Source organism: Cygnus olor, chromosome 15, assembly GCF_009769625.2.
Source record: "Cygnus olor isolate bCygOlo1 chromosome 15, bCygOlo1.pri.v2, whole genome shotgun sequence".
In the NCBI taxonomy this organism is placed as follows: Eukaryota; Metazoa; Chordata; class Aves; order Anseriformes; family Anatidae; genus Cygnus; species Cygnus olor.
The window spans coordinates 14,994,151-15,012,784 of NC_049183.1; the positions used below are offsets into that span (position 1 = coordinate 14,994,151).

General features: G+C 50.6%; 1 protein-coding gene across 6 annotated transcripts in view; it reads right to left on the bottom strand.

Moving 5' to 3' along the window:
* The window catches only part of TOM1L2 (target of myb1 like 2 membrane trafficking protein), a 66,314-nt gene that overhangs the window by 36,091 nt on the left and 11,589 nt on the right, over positions 1-18,634 (bottom strand). For 3 of the 6 annotated variants that reach the window (XM_040574746.1, XM_040574744.1, XM_040574750.1), the window contains exon 1: positions 18,188-18,326. The exons of 1 other annotated variant lie outside the window; for it this stretch is intronic. In XM_040574746.1, the coding sequence (XP_040430680.1) occupies positions 18,188-18,239 (52 nt within the window). In that variant the 5' untranslated portion in view covers positions 18,240-18,326. Of the gene's footprint in view, positions 1-5,719; positions 6,079-18,187; positions 18,334-18,634 lie in introns of those variants that run through there. 2 more of the 6 variants (XM_040574749.1, XM_040574747.1) reach the window with 2 other exon arrangements.

Genomic DNA, 18,634 nt, shown 5'->3' on the forward strand with positions numbered 1-18,634 from the left:
GGGAGTTTAATTTATAGACGACTGCACGAGTAGCGCAACCGTAACTTCAAGTAGTCAGTTGACAAGAACTATTTCCTCCTTGGGATTTCCTTCTAAATCAATGTATTTCTGTCGGGTGGTGCCTAGAACATCCCCTGAATTCTTCACACTTCTCGCTGGCAGCATTCAAACCCGATCTGCAAATAGAAATGCTGTAAAGCATGCCTGTGGCCCCAGAGACCTAAAAAAGGGGAGCTTTAACCCAAAAAGGACCTTCTCTTCCAAACTAGTCTGGGTTTTCTACAGATGCCTGGTATCCAATTAAGGCAAACAAAAGCTTTTTTTCCCCTCTCTAATGTAAAATAAGCCAAAAAAAGCTTCTAAACATTTAAAGTCAGAAACAAAGCTGCAGGTACCATCTTCTCCAACCACCCTTCTGTCTTCCCATCGGATCCCAATCTGTCCCCAGCGCAAGGCAGATTTTGTTTTAGAGCGCCAGGCTCCGAGGACTTCACACATCCCTTTTTCTGTTTACCAACAATGCTTTTTCCATTAACATTTTTATCGCCGTGACTGAGGACGTAGACGCCCGCAGGCCCTAATGACGGGCTGTTATCTGCAAAGAAGACAACGTGTCTGGGTAACTCGGGTTTCGGTGACTTGTCCCCAGCAGACCAGCGGCCGGAGCAGCTCCGCCGAGGACAGCGGTGACAGCACACGCAAAATCCAAAGTGGAAGGTGCTGAAAAGAAGCCATTTATCCCCAAAACGGAGGAGAGGCCAGGGGAAAGGCCTCCGAGGGATGCTCTCCTGGCTCACCACTCGCGAGGCCGTGCTGCACGGCACGCAGCTCACCCCGCAGGGAGGCTGCGAAGCTCCCCGCCGTGGCGCTGCGGCTCTGGGGCTCCTCCAGCACCTCCCGGCAGGGCTCACTCGGGCAAGAGGAACTCCCTCGGCGCAGCACGCTGCCTTTCTTCGCAGAAGCAGAGCTGACAGCCTGCTCTGCTTTGGTTGTGGAGGAGCTCTTCCTGGCTACCTAACGCTGCTCAGACAGACGGCACACGAACCCTCCCCGCAGCCGGTTAACTCCTTTGTGACAGCTGAGAGCACCGCAGCGGCAAATCTGGGTCAGGCACGCTGCAAAGGACGAGCCGCTACACATGACAAGTGCTCGTGGGCTCCGTCGCTGGAGAAGAGACTAAAATTAGCTCCCGACTCTTGTTCCGAATTAAAAATTACCCGCCGGGAAAAGAGCTAATTTCCAAAAGGCAACTGCACGTCTTGAACCCACGCGGTCTCCCCCACACGTTATGCTAACTAAAGAAGAGAAATGCAAAAAAACTAAAAAGAATTAAAAAAAAAAAGGTAAGCAAACTTTCTGGGAACAGAGGGATTTCTCTGTGCCTCCCGTATCTCTGAAGGGAAATGCGAATCGAGGTCACTGGGGACCACAGGTCCTGTGCTACCCACGGCACCGCAGCAGCATCTCGGCACCTTACTGTCTCCATCACAGCGCAATTTTTAGCCGTGGAGCAGCGCCACGTACGCATTTTGTCAAAATAAACCTTAACTAAATGGGCTTTACAAGACCAAGGAACGAATTGGCTGCTAGCGCAACTTTGTGCAGGATCAGCGTTTTCCACAATCATTTTTAAGAAGTGATTATAGCAGAACCAGAGACGATGAATATTGCTAAGTCGCTGCCTGATGTCAAATGCTGTCAAGAACACACAAATTCGTTAATATACTTTTAGATTAAGAAAATAAATCAAATGCCCAGCTTAAGGAATACCCTCTGTTTAAGGCGTAATCTCTCATTCTGCAACCCTCTGCTCGTAAATCCTTTGCAGCTTTGGTGACCACCTTCTCCAGCAGAGCAGATGCAGCAACTTTTTTATCTCTGAATATTAAGGGGGCTTTAATGTTAACTAAAATGTTTTGCTAAGCAGCAAGGACGGCACGGAGGTGAAGGCAGATCACGTTCTACAGCAATAAAGCTTTATGTACATTACCAGAACAAAATGCAGCTAATGAAAGTGATTGATACGCGCAGCTTCGCGCAAAGATGAATTCCTGCAGCCCAGGAAACACTGAACAGCTCTGCCTGCACTCTTCCTTAAGAGAAACCCTCCCAGCAGATCTAAAACGCAGTAAATTAAAAATACTCAATAACCTGTCCAGGATCTATCGGACATTTTAGAAGCCGTGCATCCCTCTGAGGCTTTTCCTCAGCCAGCAAATAGATACGACTGACAAAATTAATCTCATTTTGGGTACCAGCGCAGAACTGTGAGGGAGTGGCATGCAAATACTGATTGTACACAATCACCAGTTCAACCTCATTAAAAGGCATCTAAATGGCACTTGTTCACACCAGGGCTCTGAGATGCGACCAAAGGAATCCCAGGGCGAATCCCAGGGCGGCGCACGAAATGTTAAGTCAGACAAGGAAAAGAAAAATCCCAGCGGGAGCCCTCCCTGCCGCTCCCCTCGCCGAACCGAAGGGTTTATGGCGTGGTTTTAATTGCAGAAGACAAGGGCTGGCAGCTCCCAGCCTGGGTGCTGAGGGTGCCCTGCGCGGCTTCCCGAGGGAGCAGAGCTCCCACGCTGGGGCTGTCGCTGCTGCAGGGCCAGGAGCTGGCATCGCACAGTGCAGAGCCCCCAGCACAACAGCTGGAGATGCTCTCCGAAACGAGACGCTCTCAGTTCCCACCACGTTTCCGAAATTAAAGCCCAAGCGTTGCGGTAGGAAGGGAGACAGCCTGGCGCTCCACGCCCAGCGTGCTGCAGACCTCGGACACTGCATGTGCATGCACATTAGCTTACCTCTAGTCTGCAAGGGAAAGGAGAAGGAACGTGCTTTTTTTTTTTTTTTTTCATTCACACCCCCCATCTGAGATCCAGCTCTTGTGCCCACATTTCCACAGGCTGCCAAATGGCAGGATCACCGCTTCCCTGCTCGCATGGAAGTCATGTACATGCAGGTGCTGGCCAGTGGCGTTCAGCGTTCAGGGAAAGCAGCCTCAGCACACACGCCCCCAGCCAAGCCTCCTCCCAAGCAGGCTGCTCCGACCCGGCAGATGTCACCACGAGGAAATCCAGACGAAGTGCCCGCGTACCTGCTACCTAACAGGCGGGGCTGCAAGACAGGAATGGACCTTTACATACAGGAAAAAAAATGCAGAAATGTCAACACCCATCCGGGACCCAGCTCAAAAGCCACCTAACGAAGCAATGCTAACCCTGGTTGTCCTCTGAGCAGGTACTCTCACAGCCCTTACAGACACAGTCCACCCTACTTTTGCTTCAAAATCACAGTTTAATGTTGATGACACTCTTGAAATCTCACTTTTTTTGCATACGGACGGGACAAAGCAGAAATCCTAGCTCTTCCCTTTTTCCCCCTTCCAATACTCCTCTCTGACCATCGCACTGCGCCTGCTAAGGGAGACGCCCTGAAGACGCTCATCAGGATTGCAGCTGAGCACGTTTAAGTCCCTACACGTTAACTCACGTCCCACATGCACGTCTGTAAGGCCGAGACTGAAAAACGGACTGCTGGAAGCCCTGGGAACAGCTACTCGCGCTGAATGATAACAGCAGGCACGACCAGGGTGAAAATCTCTCCGAAAGGTCTATCTGGAAGTATCGATAAGCGGCCGTGGTGCTGCATAACGGTCCTGAAGAAAAAGGCAAAACTCAAACGTTGTGCTGGCTACAGATCGCATTAACCGAAAATGTGGGAGCTGTGTTTTCTGTCTGCGTATCGGAACCTCCTGAATGAACAGATCTCTGTGCTCGGAGAAATCACAGCTTTCTCTCCTGAGACTTTTCCAGATGTTGCTTCAGAGACTCTTGATTTATATGTTTGGGAAGAATTACACACAAGAAAATAACACCTCCTGTTTATGCAAGAAACACGCACCTCAACGCGCAATATCACAGAGATCCAAAAGCACAAGAGTTCTGATTTCAAATTATTCCCCTCCCCTCCAACAGCTAGGATCTGAATTTTGGTGTTCAAGAGGCATAAAACATCCTTTTTCCTTGGTCTTGGAATTTCAGAAGATTGCGGATCTGAAATCTTTGTCTTGTCTGTTAATAGTCCAGCTGCCTACCAGGGGTGCTCCAAGGCTGAAATTAGCAAATCAAAGGCTCAGATGTGTTCCAGTTAACTGCATAATATGTGACAGTGAACAGGACAAGGCACAGTATTTGCAGGCTCTTACTCCCATCCTGCTGGCTGCCACCCCTTCAGCTCAGCAGAGCTCTCTCCGAAGCGAGGTCAAACCAAAATGCTGTCAGAGAACGTGCGAAGGTCTTTCAAGACAAGAAAAGTTTTGCAGAGCAATGCAAAACACACACGCTAGCTCAACAAGGGAAGAGAAGCTCTTGACTGAGATGATAACACCTCTCCTCCCAGCTGCAGCTTAAAGAGCTGTTTTGCTGTAAAGCGTCACGATGTTTTGTGGCTGCATTTGCCTCTCTCGGATTCAGCAACTCACCAACGACCGGCACGGCACCATCAATAAGACCTGGGGGAAGACCATTTATAGAGACCACGGAGACATATTTCATCTGTCCAAGCAAAATGAAGAGAAGACCAAAGATCCTCGGCATTCACATGGCTCCGAGTTCAAGACATCTCACTTGGAAGACAGCGATACACCAGAATAACGCCCTTGGGTACTCCCGGGCCTCACAGTCTCTTCCTTTCTCTACCTTTGCTTTTAAGATGACAATCACAGACACTCAGACATCGTAGCAATCAACAGGAGGGTTTTTTTCCTTTTTACCAAAAAGCTGCTGTTAAAAACCAAACGTGAATCATTGAAAATTCTAGATCAAAACTCAACTCTGAAGCGACTTGCTCATAAAAACCTGCCAGTTTCTTTGTACGGAAGCACGGCTCCGATCGCATTTTTCAATTAGCCACCTCACTGCTCCAAGTCCTTTTTTTACATTCCTTATTTCACACTGCTCTGAAAATGCTGAGCTTCACACTTCCAAAGAAAAAGCCAGTCAGCTAGAACAAACGGACTCAATCTGAACTGCAAGGCATTACAGAAAAACGTGATTTGGGTTGTACTGCTGCAGCACTGGTCACCCACTTTGACCGCTGTGATTTTTCAATTGATTTCAGTGACGCTTACATCGAAACTCTTTCGGATGAAGTCATCTATCCTCTAGTCGTTCCTTTGCCAAAGTTTCTGGGGCTGAATAAATGAATAATCATAGCCTGTAATGACTGCAGACTCTACAATAAAATAGAATAACGAGAATCTGTGGACATGGATATGTACACCCATAAGGAGTATTTAGCTCAAATGCCGTTTGAAGGCAGGGTGATAGACTGGGAACTGTCATTTTCTCCAATTAACTTTCAGATTTTCTTCTTTTTGAAGCTGCTGCCTGAATGCCAAGCTTCTCCAACCCAGCTCACACTTACCTGTAAATATGAATATGTAATATGCAATTATTGTGACTTTTTCAAGACCACGTGGAATTGTCAGTTTTGTTACAACATTCCTGTGCTTTAGATATGCTACGGAAAAGACATCGCTCAACATCCCCCAGAAATTCAGCCTCTTAGGAACAGGAATCTACAGCTGATTAACGGAGCATAGCTGCGCAGCAGCTTCAGAAGCAAAGCAAGGTGAAGGGAGTAAAACGTATTAAAGAAACATTAAGTGCTGTATAACAAAAGAGATTTTTCCTTTGTTCTCGTATCTGAGCCTCACCCGAACATGAAGAAAACCAAAAGTGAAATCCTTATGATATTACCAGAGTAGGCAGGAGAGCATATCAGCTTGACCGGCTGAGTTTATCACACCTCATAGGTCCTGATGCATTTGCAGGCTGTAAGACCAGACTGCCCTTACAGCACTACAGCCATTGTATCGGACAGAAACGGCCCCACAGGGCAACCTGCTCCAGGCAGTGCCTGTACTCGGATGCCGTTCATCTCAGGCACAAACGAGGGTTTAGTCACAGTCCCAAAAGGCATTTGGAGTCTGGATCCCAAGCAGCTCAGTGTTTCTATACAATGAAGACTTTTATCCCGAACCCTCTCAGTGAAGCTCCCCCATCAGCAGAAATCGTTGCTGCTGACAGCACGCTTCGCTGAATGACATGTGTACGCAAGTCACTCTTTCCAAACAGATGGCGGAAAGAGACTACGGCTTCCTTAAAACAAAGAGAAATCCCTCGGACTTCCTCATTCTCAGCTTGAGAAAAACAACAGAAACTTCCTCCTGTGCGCCGTGCACTCATTAAAGCCTACGCGCTGACCGTGAATAGCTGTCCTCCAGGGCTAGGGCACACGGCAGCGGCTCAGCAAGCCATTTCCACGATTCACAGACACTTCTCCCTAAAATTCAGGCCACACCGCGCACTACTGCGCCTCTTCCAGCAGTGACCTTGGCAAGATCCCCGTCTCAGTGCCAAGCCACGGGATGCAACGCGTGGTGCTTCTTTGCGGCTGACAAACGGGCACCTGCCCACGGCAGAAATCGATGCGTTAAAGCCTTCAATCAGGAATGGCAGAGCAGCCTTAAAGTGTGTGTTCTGTACCCACGGCTTTTAGTGGATTTGAATGGAGACGTTCACTGGGTGATGTACTGCAGGGGAGCAACAAACCCGCGGTCCTTCCTCGTGATGGTCGGTCCCCCTGCAGTGCCGTGGCGGCGTGGTGATGGCTTTGGCTGCGCTTCCACTCCTCCCGCATTACCGCGCCCGGAGTGTCCATTTTTCTTCTCTGGATGAGAGGCACAAGAGCTTAATTTAAAAGCTCGCGGTTGATAAAACGTTCTCCCTCGGATTTGCCTTTTTCTGAATTAGGCTGCGACGGCTGTAACTCATCCACATGGCTCCACGTGGGAGAACTCACCAGCATGCTGCTTGAACAAGTCAGTGCTCATCTGCCTACTCCTCCTCCGGCCAGGGACAGGCAGACAGCGCCGCGTACCAAAATACACCGGCATTTGGTCATTGCCACAGGCAGAACTTGGATTTTAGCCTGCCATTTGCCAAAGGATTTTTCTATTGCTTTCATTTATCCAAGAACTTTGGATGATTGCAGGCAGCTACTTTGACAGTTCCTTAACTGAGAATCTCAAGCATTAAAACAGTGCCACACTGAAAGAATAATGCACGTTTACCAACACCAGAAATACAAAATCAGTTGATAGCTGAGTCTTTGGCTCTCCCACACCAAAAAAATAGAGGAAGACAGGATGGATATTCCACAAATACCTAATTCGCATACCTTAATTTGTCCTAATGCCAAAAAATAACTGCTGGAAAAACTCTATTCATTTTATCAGCCTTAACTCACAAATCCGAGAGAAGGGGCAGCTGAAAGTGGCGGTTTATCTCTCAGCCTCGTTGTTAGCAAGTATGCCTCGGGGCTCCATTGCCGTGGATTTGCTGTGTGTAACAATCACACCGAACACCGCTACGACAATTTCTTACCCAAAGTTTGCAAATTGCTTTTTAAAACATTACCGCAAAAAAAAAAAATGCAGAAAAACCGATACCGTGCATGCAACGTAGATGAAGGTCTGTGACAGTAAGACGCTCCCAGGAGGTGAGAGAGAGGACGAGGGATATCCTACGCGCCAGGAGAGTTTTACCACCCAGGGCTGCAGGCAGCGCCGTGTTACAGTTCGAAATCCCAGCGGCACACAAGAGCGAGGAGGTGTCCTGGTCTGTGACCAGCTGCCCCGTTCGGGACTTCAGCGGCACCCAGCAATTACAGGTGAGACTGAAAACAAAGTCTACGGCAAGTTATGGATGATCAGTGTGTCAGGGAGCTATATTTGAAATCTATCAGCTCTTGATGGCTAATTTTGTACTACATGAGTAAAGCAAGTTCTAATAACTCACTTGGGACTTCACTACAGTACTTACAAGCTACGTGCTTTTCATATTCATAAAACAAAACTAATTGCCTTTCATGGATGAAATGGTCGAAGAATTTTTAATCCACGTCAGCTGCAAACTCTAAAAATCCAACCCCATATATTTAAAACTCCCCCTCCCACCCACTCACTTGTAACACGTTGTTTGCTGCAAACAAACTATACGGCAAAGATAATCCATCAGGCGCCCACATTACAATTCTTTTTCTCTTTTTACAGGTTCCTCCTGAAGTCAATTGCCTGCATTCTCACACGTGCTTAAAATAAACCGAAGACGCTAATTACATTTAGTGAGGGGGAAAAAAGGCAAAATCTTCCAATCCTACAACAACAGCAGTTACAGGAACAACTTTACTCCTTAACGGCAGCACGCCACCGCAGATTTTTTTTTTTTTTTAAAGTAAATATTCAGAGGAGATAATTAAAACGTGTTACGAACGGAACTAACCAAATCTCGCAGCGGGACCACTCCGCGTGCGCGTCCCCACACCCAGCACCCCTCTGCCCACCGCTCCGGAGGTGCGAGCTGCGTCCGCTGCAAGCCCACGGTTATCCCACGAGCAGAGGGGAACTAGACGGTGAGAAGCCGGCAGCTTTCGAGGGCCGACAGCTCACGTTTGCTGGCGTGAAACGCTTCAGCTTGCTTTTCGATTTTGCAGCCTTCCTTCACGCTGCTCCGCGAGACGACAGCAGGCCTGCGCGAGAGGCAGCCAGCTCCTACCCCATTCAAATCCTCCCGAACCTCCACGGCTTGAAGAGCGGTGCCTGGAATACACTAAGCGTTTTCTCTGCGGGAAGCGAGGAGAGCTGGCTTGCTTTCTGCTAGGTAGAAAGGGGGTAGCAGGGGTAGCTGCTGCCAGCGCCGCCGTCCCTTGCCAGCTGCCCCCTCCGACAAGCCAAGCTCCATATTCCTGCACGAGCTTGGAGGCAAAACGCTTCCAAGCGACCTGCTCAGGAAACCCGAGCGCAAATCAGGCAACGACAGACACTAACAAGATACATGTGCCCCATTCTGTCTTGTATGGGCTGAGAAAAGGGGGTTTCTTGGTGTCTAATAACCCCATAAAAATTCTGCTCCGTTCCTACAGCCCCATTACTTCTGTGTCACTGCCGTAGATAAGCCTGAAAAAGACTGATAATAGAGAACGTAAATACCAGGAGCGTACATCAAGCGTGCCCGTTTCTAAAACTGTCGTTTTTACCTTCCCATCAGTCCCCCTTCACCCACCTCTGCGATCTAGCCACACAACTGCAAATTCCTTAGGTCAGAAACCATCCCAATACCTTTCAGGTTGCATTGTAATCACCTCTAGTACGTGACAGTGCGGTGCTGTGAGATAAAAACAACGTAAGTGTATCAGAGAACCACAGTGTACTTTTGGAAAATCACTGCATTGGCCCTTGGACAGGTAAAATTTGAACGGGAACACAGGTTTTGAGCATGGCATACGTGGCTTGTTTATTGTGTGAGCATCCATGATTGGCAGGAACCTGCCAGGGAGCAGCTCTCCCATCTCCTGCTTACAGCCTGCTCCTCATCAGTGCTGGAGGAAGCCACAGGCCACGGAATAACACATACAAAACCTACCACAGCCTTCCTGCAATGCACAGGGCCAGGGAACCACGCGAGCATCACTGCTTCTGCTTGGGGCATCCGTGGGAACCAGCATCGCCAGCTCCTGCTCTCCCGCTGGGCTTTCCCCGCCGTTTTGGGGTGAATCAAGCTTTTCTCAACTTCTCCAGGGTTTTGCGCTCACGGACACTGCGTGCAGCCTCTCTCTTCCCGGCGGGTTGCTCCCCGAGCTACCAACAGAGGCGAACTGGTGCCGTTTGGGAAGGCGAGGCGCGACACGTGCTGAGCCGGCTCTCTCCCAGCGAGCATCAACGGCCGGGCGCTGGGTCTGCACGCCAGCACGCTGAGGTCTGCTCTAAGGGCTGCTACACGTGAAATGCCTCGCTAGCTGCAGCACGACTCACCCCACGGCCTTTAAGGAAGCTGGCAGGAAGAAGGATTTTCTCCCCACTCGGTGGCTACGCCGGGTTACGGGCATAGGTGGGGATTTTGAGTTGTAGTGGCAAAAGCCCCGCACGTGAACAAGCTGCAGGGGCAGAAACCCCCCCCCGACCCGAATGCTGACCCATTTGGGTTGTTTGCTGAACTTTAATCACTTTCCAAGTCTGACAGCTGCTCAAACTTAATTGCTCATTACGCTTGTAAATAAAAACTGATCTCACCCGCTGCTTGGCCAACCACCTCCCAGTTGCCATAACAACTCCTTGCCTAATAAGTGATTTCAGATTTACCAGTATTTGTACTCGCGGAAAATTTCACAAAGGTGTGAGATCGCTCTTTTCACAGAAATACCCTTCTAATTAGAAGAACCGAAAATCAGTCGAGAAAGGGCAGCTCAGAGATAGTAATAATAAAAAAAAAAAAAAGCAAGCTGTTTATTACAACGGCTTGAACATGAGATAAGGGTGCCCCAAACCCAAATATGTGCTGGACCTTCCTTAACCCCTACCTTTCGCTGCCAATCCTCTTATTATCATTCATACCTGTACCCCGTAACAATCAGGACAATCCCAGAGAGCATCCAGGCAGTAATTAGTCACAACGCAGAGACCAACTTTAAGATTCGCTATAAAATAAATATTCCAGTACGGTCTGCACATCGATTTTCTCTCCCGTTCCTAAATCTTGGACCCATTAACTGGTTGCGTTCCCGATCACTCTGGTAACTGACAGCAACTCTTAAGTTACGATTCTGGCCAGATTAATGCAAAAAGGGAGAAAAACGCTTGTACTGGGCCCAGCAGATGGCCCCTGTACCAACTCCAACCATCTCTGCTGTGCTATGTAAGATTTCCATACAAAAATAGTTGGACTAAGATGTTACCTGCTTGACTTCAGTTCAACAGGAACTTGGGAGCTTTTACAAAAGGAACCCCTTTTGGACGGTGTACAATATCCCATCTTGTCTGTCCATCGCCTCACTCAAAAACTTCCTCCAGGCTTGCCTTTTCAGACAGCACTACTATTAAGAGTCTTACGGACACCTAAAAAAAATAATAATCTGTACCTCAGTAAGTTTTTGAACAACACAACTTCGGTAAGCTGCCTGGGAAAACACACAGTTGTCTGTCTGAGAAGCCAAACTGACGGGGAGCCACGAACCGCTGCTGGCTGGGAGGGCTCGCGTGGAACAAAGACCTTCCAACCTTGCTGGCAAAGCTGCTGAAGCTTGCAATTCATTTCATCTGCTCAAGGTAGCTCTCTGTGTGTGTAGGCAAGGGGGGGGCGTCCTTTTCCTTCCAAAAGGGAAATAAACGCAGAAAGCTATAATTAAGACGTAACTAAAGTCAGGGAAAAAAGCAGTCAGGAAATACCAGATTTTAAAGGACTCTTTCTGCATTGACTCAGCTGTGCAAGAGGCGTGCGTTCTTTGTTATTTGGGTCAAATACAAAGCTTGTCGCACTTCTTGCAGCAGACTATGAAAATAAAGACGATGCGACGTTAACAAAATCCTCAATATTCCTGATCACAGTCGGGAGGTAACGAAGTCTTTCTTGCCTTACAAAAAGAAATCGGTGCTCTGCAAGTTCTTGGGGTTCAAGCACAGTTTACAGCACCAACACGTGCCTTCCTTCTGCACGTGGCTTCTTTGATCTGAATTTGAACAAAGAATTCCTTCCCAAAGTAATCCAGCCCAGAAGGCTGCTGAGGACCAGCTGGGAGCAGGCTGGCTCACTCTCAAAGAGCACGCGGGCTTGCGAACGAACCCTACGACTCAACAGGTTTCCCCGGAGCAGGTGATCGCTGCGGAGCGGCTTGTCATCTCGTGCCTCCTGATGCTCCCTGAGACTGTGCTGCAAACAGCGGGCTGCCAGAGGGTTCCTCTGAACTGAGAGATGCAGACACGCTGGTAAATAGTCTATACGTACCATGCCAGGAGCTACCCGAGCACAGACAGGGAAGACACGCCGAGGTGTTTTTGTTTTCGTGCCTAATCCTTGATTCTGAAATGAGTTACTACGTTATGGGGCCCACCGTATTATCCTGGCAGGTGCAGGACAACCACAGAGGGAATATTTACGTTTAAAGACAGTGCTTTCACCAACAGACTGAATTTAGTTGCACATCCCTTATCCGAGCAAAGGAAAGAGTACTTATAAATTGGAAGATGCGGCTCCTTGAGCTACGTAAAGGCGCGCTCACCCGCAGCGAGGTACCTGCTCCACAGGGAAGAGACCAGGACGGAGCAAAGCCTTTAGACCAGGGTCTTTTGCCCTCAAGAGCCATCAGCTTCAGGAGAGCCCTTTGCAACCGACAATAACTGAAACACACGAGCAAAACCACCAGGGAGAACTGCCCGCAGAATGACTAAGCAAATACAGAAGACAAGGCCCTCGAGATCGCATTTTTATACCCAGCAACAAGTCTCCTCCCTGTAGCAAAGCGGTGTCTCCCCAGGGGGCTGCAAATGGGAAAATCCAGCCCAGGTCTGGCTGACCCGTGCAGTCCCGTCACACCGACACGGGGAAAAAACTCACTCAGGCTGGCCCCCGGGTTCACCCCGTAACCCTTCAGGGCTCTTACAGCACTCCTCTCCAAGCGTGTATGGTTTTTATCACCTATGCGTTAGGAAATCGCCTAGGAAAGGGATCGCCAGGCCAAGTCCGCAGAGCACCACGGCTGCAGGTACTGGGCTGGGCTCTCCCCGCCGAAGGTCATCTCAGAGAGATTTCTGCAAAAGCTTCTGCTGTTCCTCCACTGGAACTGGCCTGGAATTAAAAACCCAGTGCAGGCTACGAAATCAAAGGAAAAGCAGGCTAATTTAAAAGCGCTCTTAATTCAGCTAAGGAAAACACATAATACTTCTCTTTTTTTTGGTGAAAATAGCTTTGGGTGAAATTTGCAAGCAGCTGGAACCGTCTGTGGGGCTTTTCTAACTCTGCCGCTTTCGTTAAGCATGTTTTCGACACGCAGTTTAAAAGTCTGCCACGTACACGAGCAGAGCAGTACCGAAGTGGGAACGAGCTGTCCTCACGCTGAGACCTCTCACGTAGAGCTTTGTATTAGAAGCATATGGAATATACGTTTAAGCATACTGCGCTGGAGGAGATAAAACTGCATTACTCAAAAATACACGCTATAATACCTCCACGAACTACAATCTCCTTTTGTGCCTGTAAAATAAATCCAGTCTTAGGAACCCAGTATTAAATGGCATTATACTAATTACCCCGCTTCACACATATATGTAGTTTCTCCAAGTTTCCAGATTCCTGACTCAGTATTTCTTTGCTCCTTTAAAGGCAAAGATATCCATTTTCGCATTTCATGGAGATTTTCCTTACAACATAATCCACTACCACAAAGTGAAAGCAGATCCAAATAGTATTATAAAACTAAAGGCATTTTATCAGCTTCTGCATGACAGGCGCGATTCTGTACGATCAGCGTGGGCTTGGACGGCTAACATTTGGCCAGCTGCCGCAGCACACCCAAACGCACTCAGGAAGCTCGGAGGAGAGCACGTTCTGTGCCCTGTGGGCAAGGATGACGTTCACCTTCCTGATACAGCAAAAGCTGCGGGCACCGGAGAGCAAGGAAAGTTACTGCTAGCTTGCACTGAGAAAACCCGCCCTCTGAACAGGGCACAAAACTTCAGGGGGTACGAGTAAAAGTAAGCATCTCGGGGCTTTTTGCTTCATTGCAGTGCAGGGCACGAAAAGGGAGACGATTCGGAGCCCGGCAGCATCCCTCAAACACAGCAGAAAGCTTACTCTGAACGTAACTTAGGCAATTTGTGTATGGGGCCACGAAAGCGTGGGCTAATTCTTCCTACAGGATGACGGCGGGCTGCTCCCTGTAATACATCTCTCTACTCCCGCACGGCGTTGTGAACTCGTCTATTTAGAAGCCACTTTTATTCTACGACCCATAAAAATCTGAAGACGTAAGACCTTTCTTCGGGTTTCTTAAGTGTTTCCTAAGAAGAAAGGAAAATAAAAAGGTGTCTATACATCTTTGCTCATTAAAGGAAAAAAAAAAAAAAGAGGGAAACAAAACAGCAGCCCTGCACCACATTTATTACCAGTGTAACAGCCTTGAATGGAAACTGCAAATGCTTTGATAAAAATCAATTGGAAAGCTGTCTGCCTCGCTGCTGCCTCAATAAAGTGCCTCTGCATCCCTTGCTGAAACCTCGTTTTTGTAGCCTCCTTAAACAATACTGCTCATTAAATCGCTGCACCGGGCCCCCTCCGAAAACAGCCTCCGAGGCAAGCGCCCGGACCCGCGCCCCTAACTCGAACCCCAAGAGGAACCGGGGCTGCAAACCGGCACCTCCAACTAATGCCCTCGCCCCAATTACCCAGGACATGCTAATTTCTCCTATTTCGTTAAAAATTAACTTCCAGGGCCCTGTGTAAGCGAAGTCTGGAGCCCTGCCGGGAGGCCTTTGGCTGAGAGTCAGACAGACTCCACGTGCCTGCTGCCCCGGAGCCGGTACCAGAACAGAGCACGGTGTCCCCGTCCGTCCGTCCGTCCGTCCACGAGCAGCGCTGACCGAGCTCAGCCCCACACACCCGAGGGTGCTGGGGGGCAAGGAGCGAGGCTCAGCTTGGCTTCAAACACGTAAACACCCTCCTGAAGTGTTCGCAAAGTCCCCGGAGTTACAAAATACTACGAATGGATCTGGTTTTACTCCCTCCTCGTGTGTGAGCCGTATGGCCTGTGTCGAATAAGCAGAACGAAAAAAAAAAGAAAGTTGCCAGCACTCCCGGCTCTCGTAATTCAATCAGTTTTAATCATCCGAGATTGTTTTTGCTAACCTCCAGTAAGGATATTTCCTCTAGGCACCTTGAATAGAGCGGTGACACTTTATACATGACTGCCTTGAAAAAAAAAAAGACCAGAATGCACTTTACGGTAGGATGTGGAATCTCAAGGCAAATTCCCACGACTGCAAATTGGTTTTTTCCACAGGGCAGCCTCTCTCCAGGTACCAAGCATCGTGTCTTCACAATTTACTACACATCTTTTCCTATCCTTCCTCCTCGCTGACCAGGATCTTCACGAGGACCATCAGAAAGCACTGACAAAAGCAATGCTGAGGAAACCTTGAAGACTTCTTCTGAGTCCGACTGGACGTGAGAAAGTTTCACTGCCTCACAGAGCCCTCAAGAAGTAACAGATTCCTGGATGAGACTTTAAAAATTCTATGTAAAATATTGCTATTGCCTCCCCTTACTGCAACCAGCTGGTACAAGGCAACACGGAAATTGCAAAACGGCTCCGAAGCAAAAGTTCCTGAGCAGAAGCCCAGGAACCTCCCGGGCTGACAGCAGCAGGTGGCTGCCAGCCGCCCCCGGCCCTCCCGAAACCACCCCTCGGCTCTGCAGAGGCCTCGCCAGAGACAAAAGGACAGCTCGGTCCCCACAGGTTAATCAGGATATTAAAGAAAAATGAAGGGAGGTTTGTAATTAGCAGCCACAGTGGTGTTTTATATGGCCTCTGTTATGTGGCCGCCGGAAACTAGGCTGAGGCCACCGCACAAGGCAGCTGCAAAAATCGGGGAGCTCTGGGAGATGAGGAACCTGGCTCACGTCTACACCGGCACTTGAGATGCATGAGACTCGATCCATCTCCATTACAAATCCTCTGAGCTCATCCTAGCATTACTTTCCCACATTAAGCAAAAGAGTTCACGTAAAAAGCCTGCCTGGCTTCAGACGTTATCCAGATAAAGAGAAGGAGGAAAAAGAGAAAATCCCTTGTATTACCTCGCTCGGCTCTCCCCAAGCCTTCTCTGACATCTTTGTTCTTTCAGACCTGGCATTTATCTGAAGATGTTGTCTCGCCCTAATTAAATCTTCACGCGAACCATCGCTACTTGCTGGCAGGGAAGAGGAGCTCTTGGTGTGCTGATGGACCCACAGAATTTCCTGCGCTTCTCCCTTCTGGTGAGTGCGAGGCCTCGCTCGAAAACATCACAACTGCGTTCAACACAATATGGTTAAACAGCAATACAACAGTATTCGGCTTCTTTTAAAGAATGAAGAGGAACATAAGTGAAAATTACATTCTACAAGCTCATTGAAAAAAAAAAAAGCAAAAACCAAAACACAACAAACTGGGGAAGCGCTGGGCAAATAGCACCATCTGAGAACAAGGCGTGCTTGTGTCTCACTGCTGTCTCAGAAAGGCATAGCTGGCAGCGCTACGAGCAGCAGAACCAAACCTTCCAAAATAAAATCTGCAGCGATCTCTTCCCCCCAGGGGTGCAAAAACATTCGTAAAGCGCAATTGAATTTCGTGTTACGGAGGCTACAAGCCCGTCAGACGGCCCTAACCTTATCTAACAAGGTAGCGCCCTCAGAGCTTTGTGTCAGAAGCCTTTAAGCTGGCAGCGGCAGCTCGTCGAAAGAGCAAGGGGACGGAAGAGCTGTGCAAACCTTTGCACTCCGGAGCGGGAAAGGCAGAAGGCTAGAAAAGCAGATCGTAGCGTTAAAACCCCTCCACGATTACCGAGACTGAAGGAAGCTCCTTTAAACCACTTATTGATGCTAGAAGAACCCGCCAAAAAAATAGATCAGGAACTCCTGCCCTCGCTGAGCGACGCTCCTTGAAGAACTCCCGTCCAGGCGGCGAGGCAGGCAGCTGGCCTGGCAGATGTCACCCCCAGGGCCAAACCCGCGTCAAGGATCACATCGAACTCCCACCGCTCCCCTCCCCAGCCTCAAACTCTCCGCGCGTCTCTCGCTAACCAGAAGAGACAAACACCCCAGATGGCTGAGGAGAAGCAGCGAGATGCGCGTACGCTCCGCGCAGCCTGACGAAGCGAGGGCCCAGCCATCTTCCAAGCACGGCGCGAGGCTTCCCCGGTACGGGGCCTTTCAGCTCTGCCAGGGGACGGCTCCGCACACGTGGGTGAGGGCACAGCCGTGCAAGAACTTCTGGGTTTTGAGGCCACGGCCGGGTACTCTGCAAAATGTTTCTGCTTCAGTTCCCAAAGGCACGAGTCCCCTACCATTTCATAAGCTCACGTAGAATAGCTAGAGGCTAGACTACACATAGCTGTGTATGATATTGCATGTAACGTCCTAAGCAAGGCGTTAGGATTACTGCTGTTTGTGAAACAAATGAAGAAAACTAAGACGACGGCTTCACCGGAGAGGGATGTTAGGGCAAGTGCAACGCCGCCACGGTCCCTGCGCTGCGGGAACCGGAGCCAGTCTGTCCTTCTTCCCCACCGCAACGTGGGAGAGCTTGCGTTTCTTCAGCGTCTACAAGCGGAAAGCGGGAGGCGACGGCAACCACGGGCGAGTTATCGAGCCCTGCAGAGGCAGGGCCTGGGCTTTCTCCCGTGGCCCCGGCCACGGCAGCCCAGCCCGAAACCAGCCTGGCCCCAGCTGAGCGTGAAGACGTGTGTAGGAGCGACGCAGGAAGGCCTTGTTTAGCCACGCAGGGAAGCCACACCGACAACGAGCCCCCTCACACCACCAAAGCACTAACACCGCCACGTTTCAAGCGCTGGGCTGAAAACCGAACGCGCACTCGTGCCTCCACAGCCCGGCACCCTCCCTACACCTCCACACGTCCCGGGGAGGTTTCGGCGCTTGAGGACAAAGGAGACGGCCAGGATGGGGCAAACACGGGCACAGCTCCACCCTCCAGCAACCCCTTGGAGCAGCCCCGCAGCCCTCTGCCACCCCCAGAGCCCCCCCAGAGCTCCCCAAGACCCCCAGTCCCCCACCTCCAGACTCTCCCCCGAGCTCCCCAACACCCACAGAGCACCCCTGGCACCCCCCTGACCCCCCAAGCTCCCCCCCCCCCGGTGCCTCACCACCCTCAGAGTCCCCTATTGCCCCCTATAACCCCCCCGCTTCCCCCCTAGAGCCCTCTATTGCCCCCCACAGCTCCCCATTTTCCCCCAGAAACCCCTAATGCCCCCCATAGTCCCCCATTTTCCCCTATTGCCCCCCACTGCCCCCCCAAAGCCCCCCATTGCTCCTCAGAGCCCCCTATTACCCCCCACTGCCCCCCCCAAGGCCCCCCATTTCCCCCCCATTTCCCCCTAGAGCCCTCCATTTCCCCTCAGAGCCCCTCCCCAGCCCCCCATTTTCCCCCCATCGCCCCCCAGAGCCCCCAGAGCCCCCCCATTACCCCCCCCCAAGGCCCCCCATTTTCCCCCAGGGCCCCCCATTTCCCCCCCCATTTCCCCCTAGAGCCCTCAATTTCCCCCCACTGGCCCCCATTTCCACCCCCCCGGGCGCCGTACCCAGGCTCTGCCCCACCGGGGTGCTGAAGGGGTTCCCCAGCAGGAACTCCATCTTGGGATGACAACAAACAGCGGCCCGGCGGCCCGCCCTCCTCCCTGCCCCCTCCGCCGCCCTGACTGGCAGCCGCCCGCGCCAACTCCCGGTCGTTCTGCCGAGCGCGGCCCGCCTCCTCGCATCTCATTGGTCCTCCCCCGCACGCCCCGTGTTTCTATAGGTTGACGCGCGCGCCCGTCACTGTCAAGAGAAGGGCCCGCCCCCGCCGTCGTCCCGGCCCTTCCCACGCCCTCTGGTTGATGGACAGCGGGGCCGCCGCTAGCGGCACTGCTCATTGGGCAACGCGCACTCCGTTCTGCAATACCATTGGCCAAAGACCGCGTCAATCGTACGCTCCTCCTCCCGCCCCCTGGGCACGCTGGGGGGCGCTGATTGGCTGACACGGTTTTCTC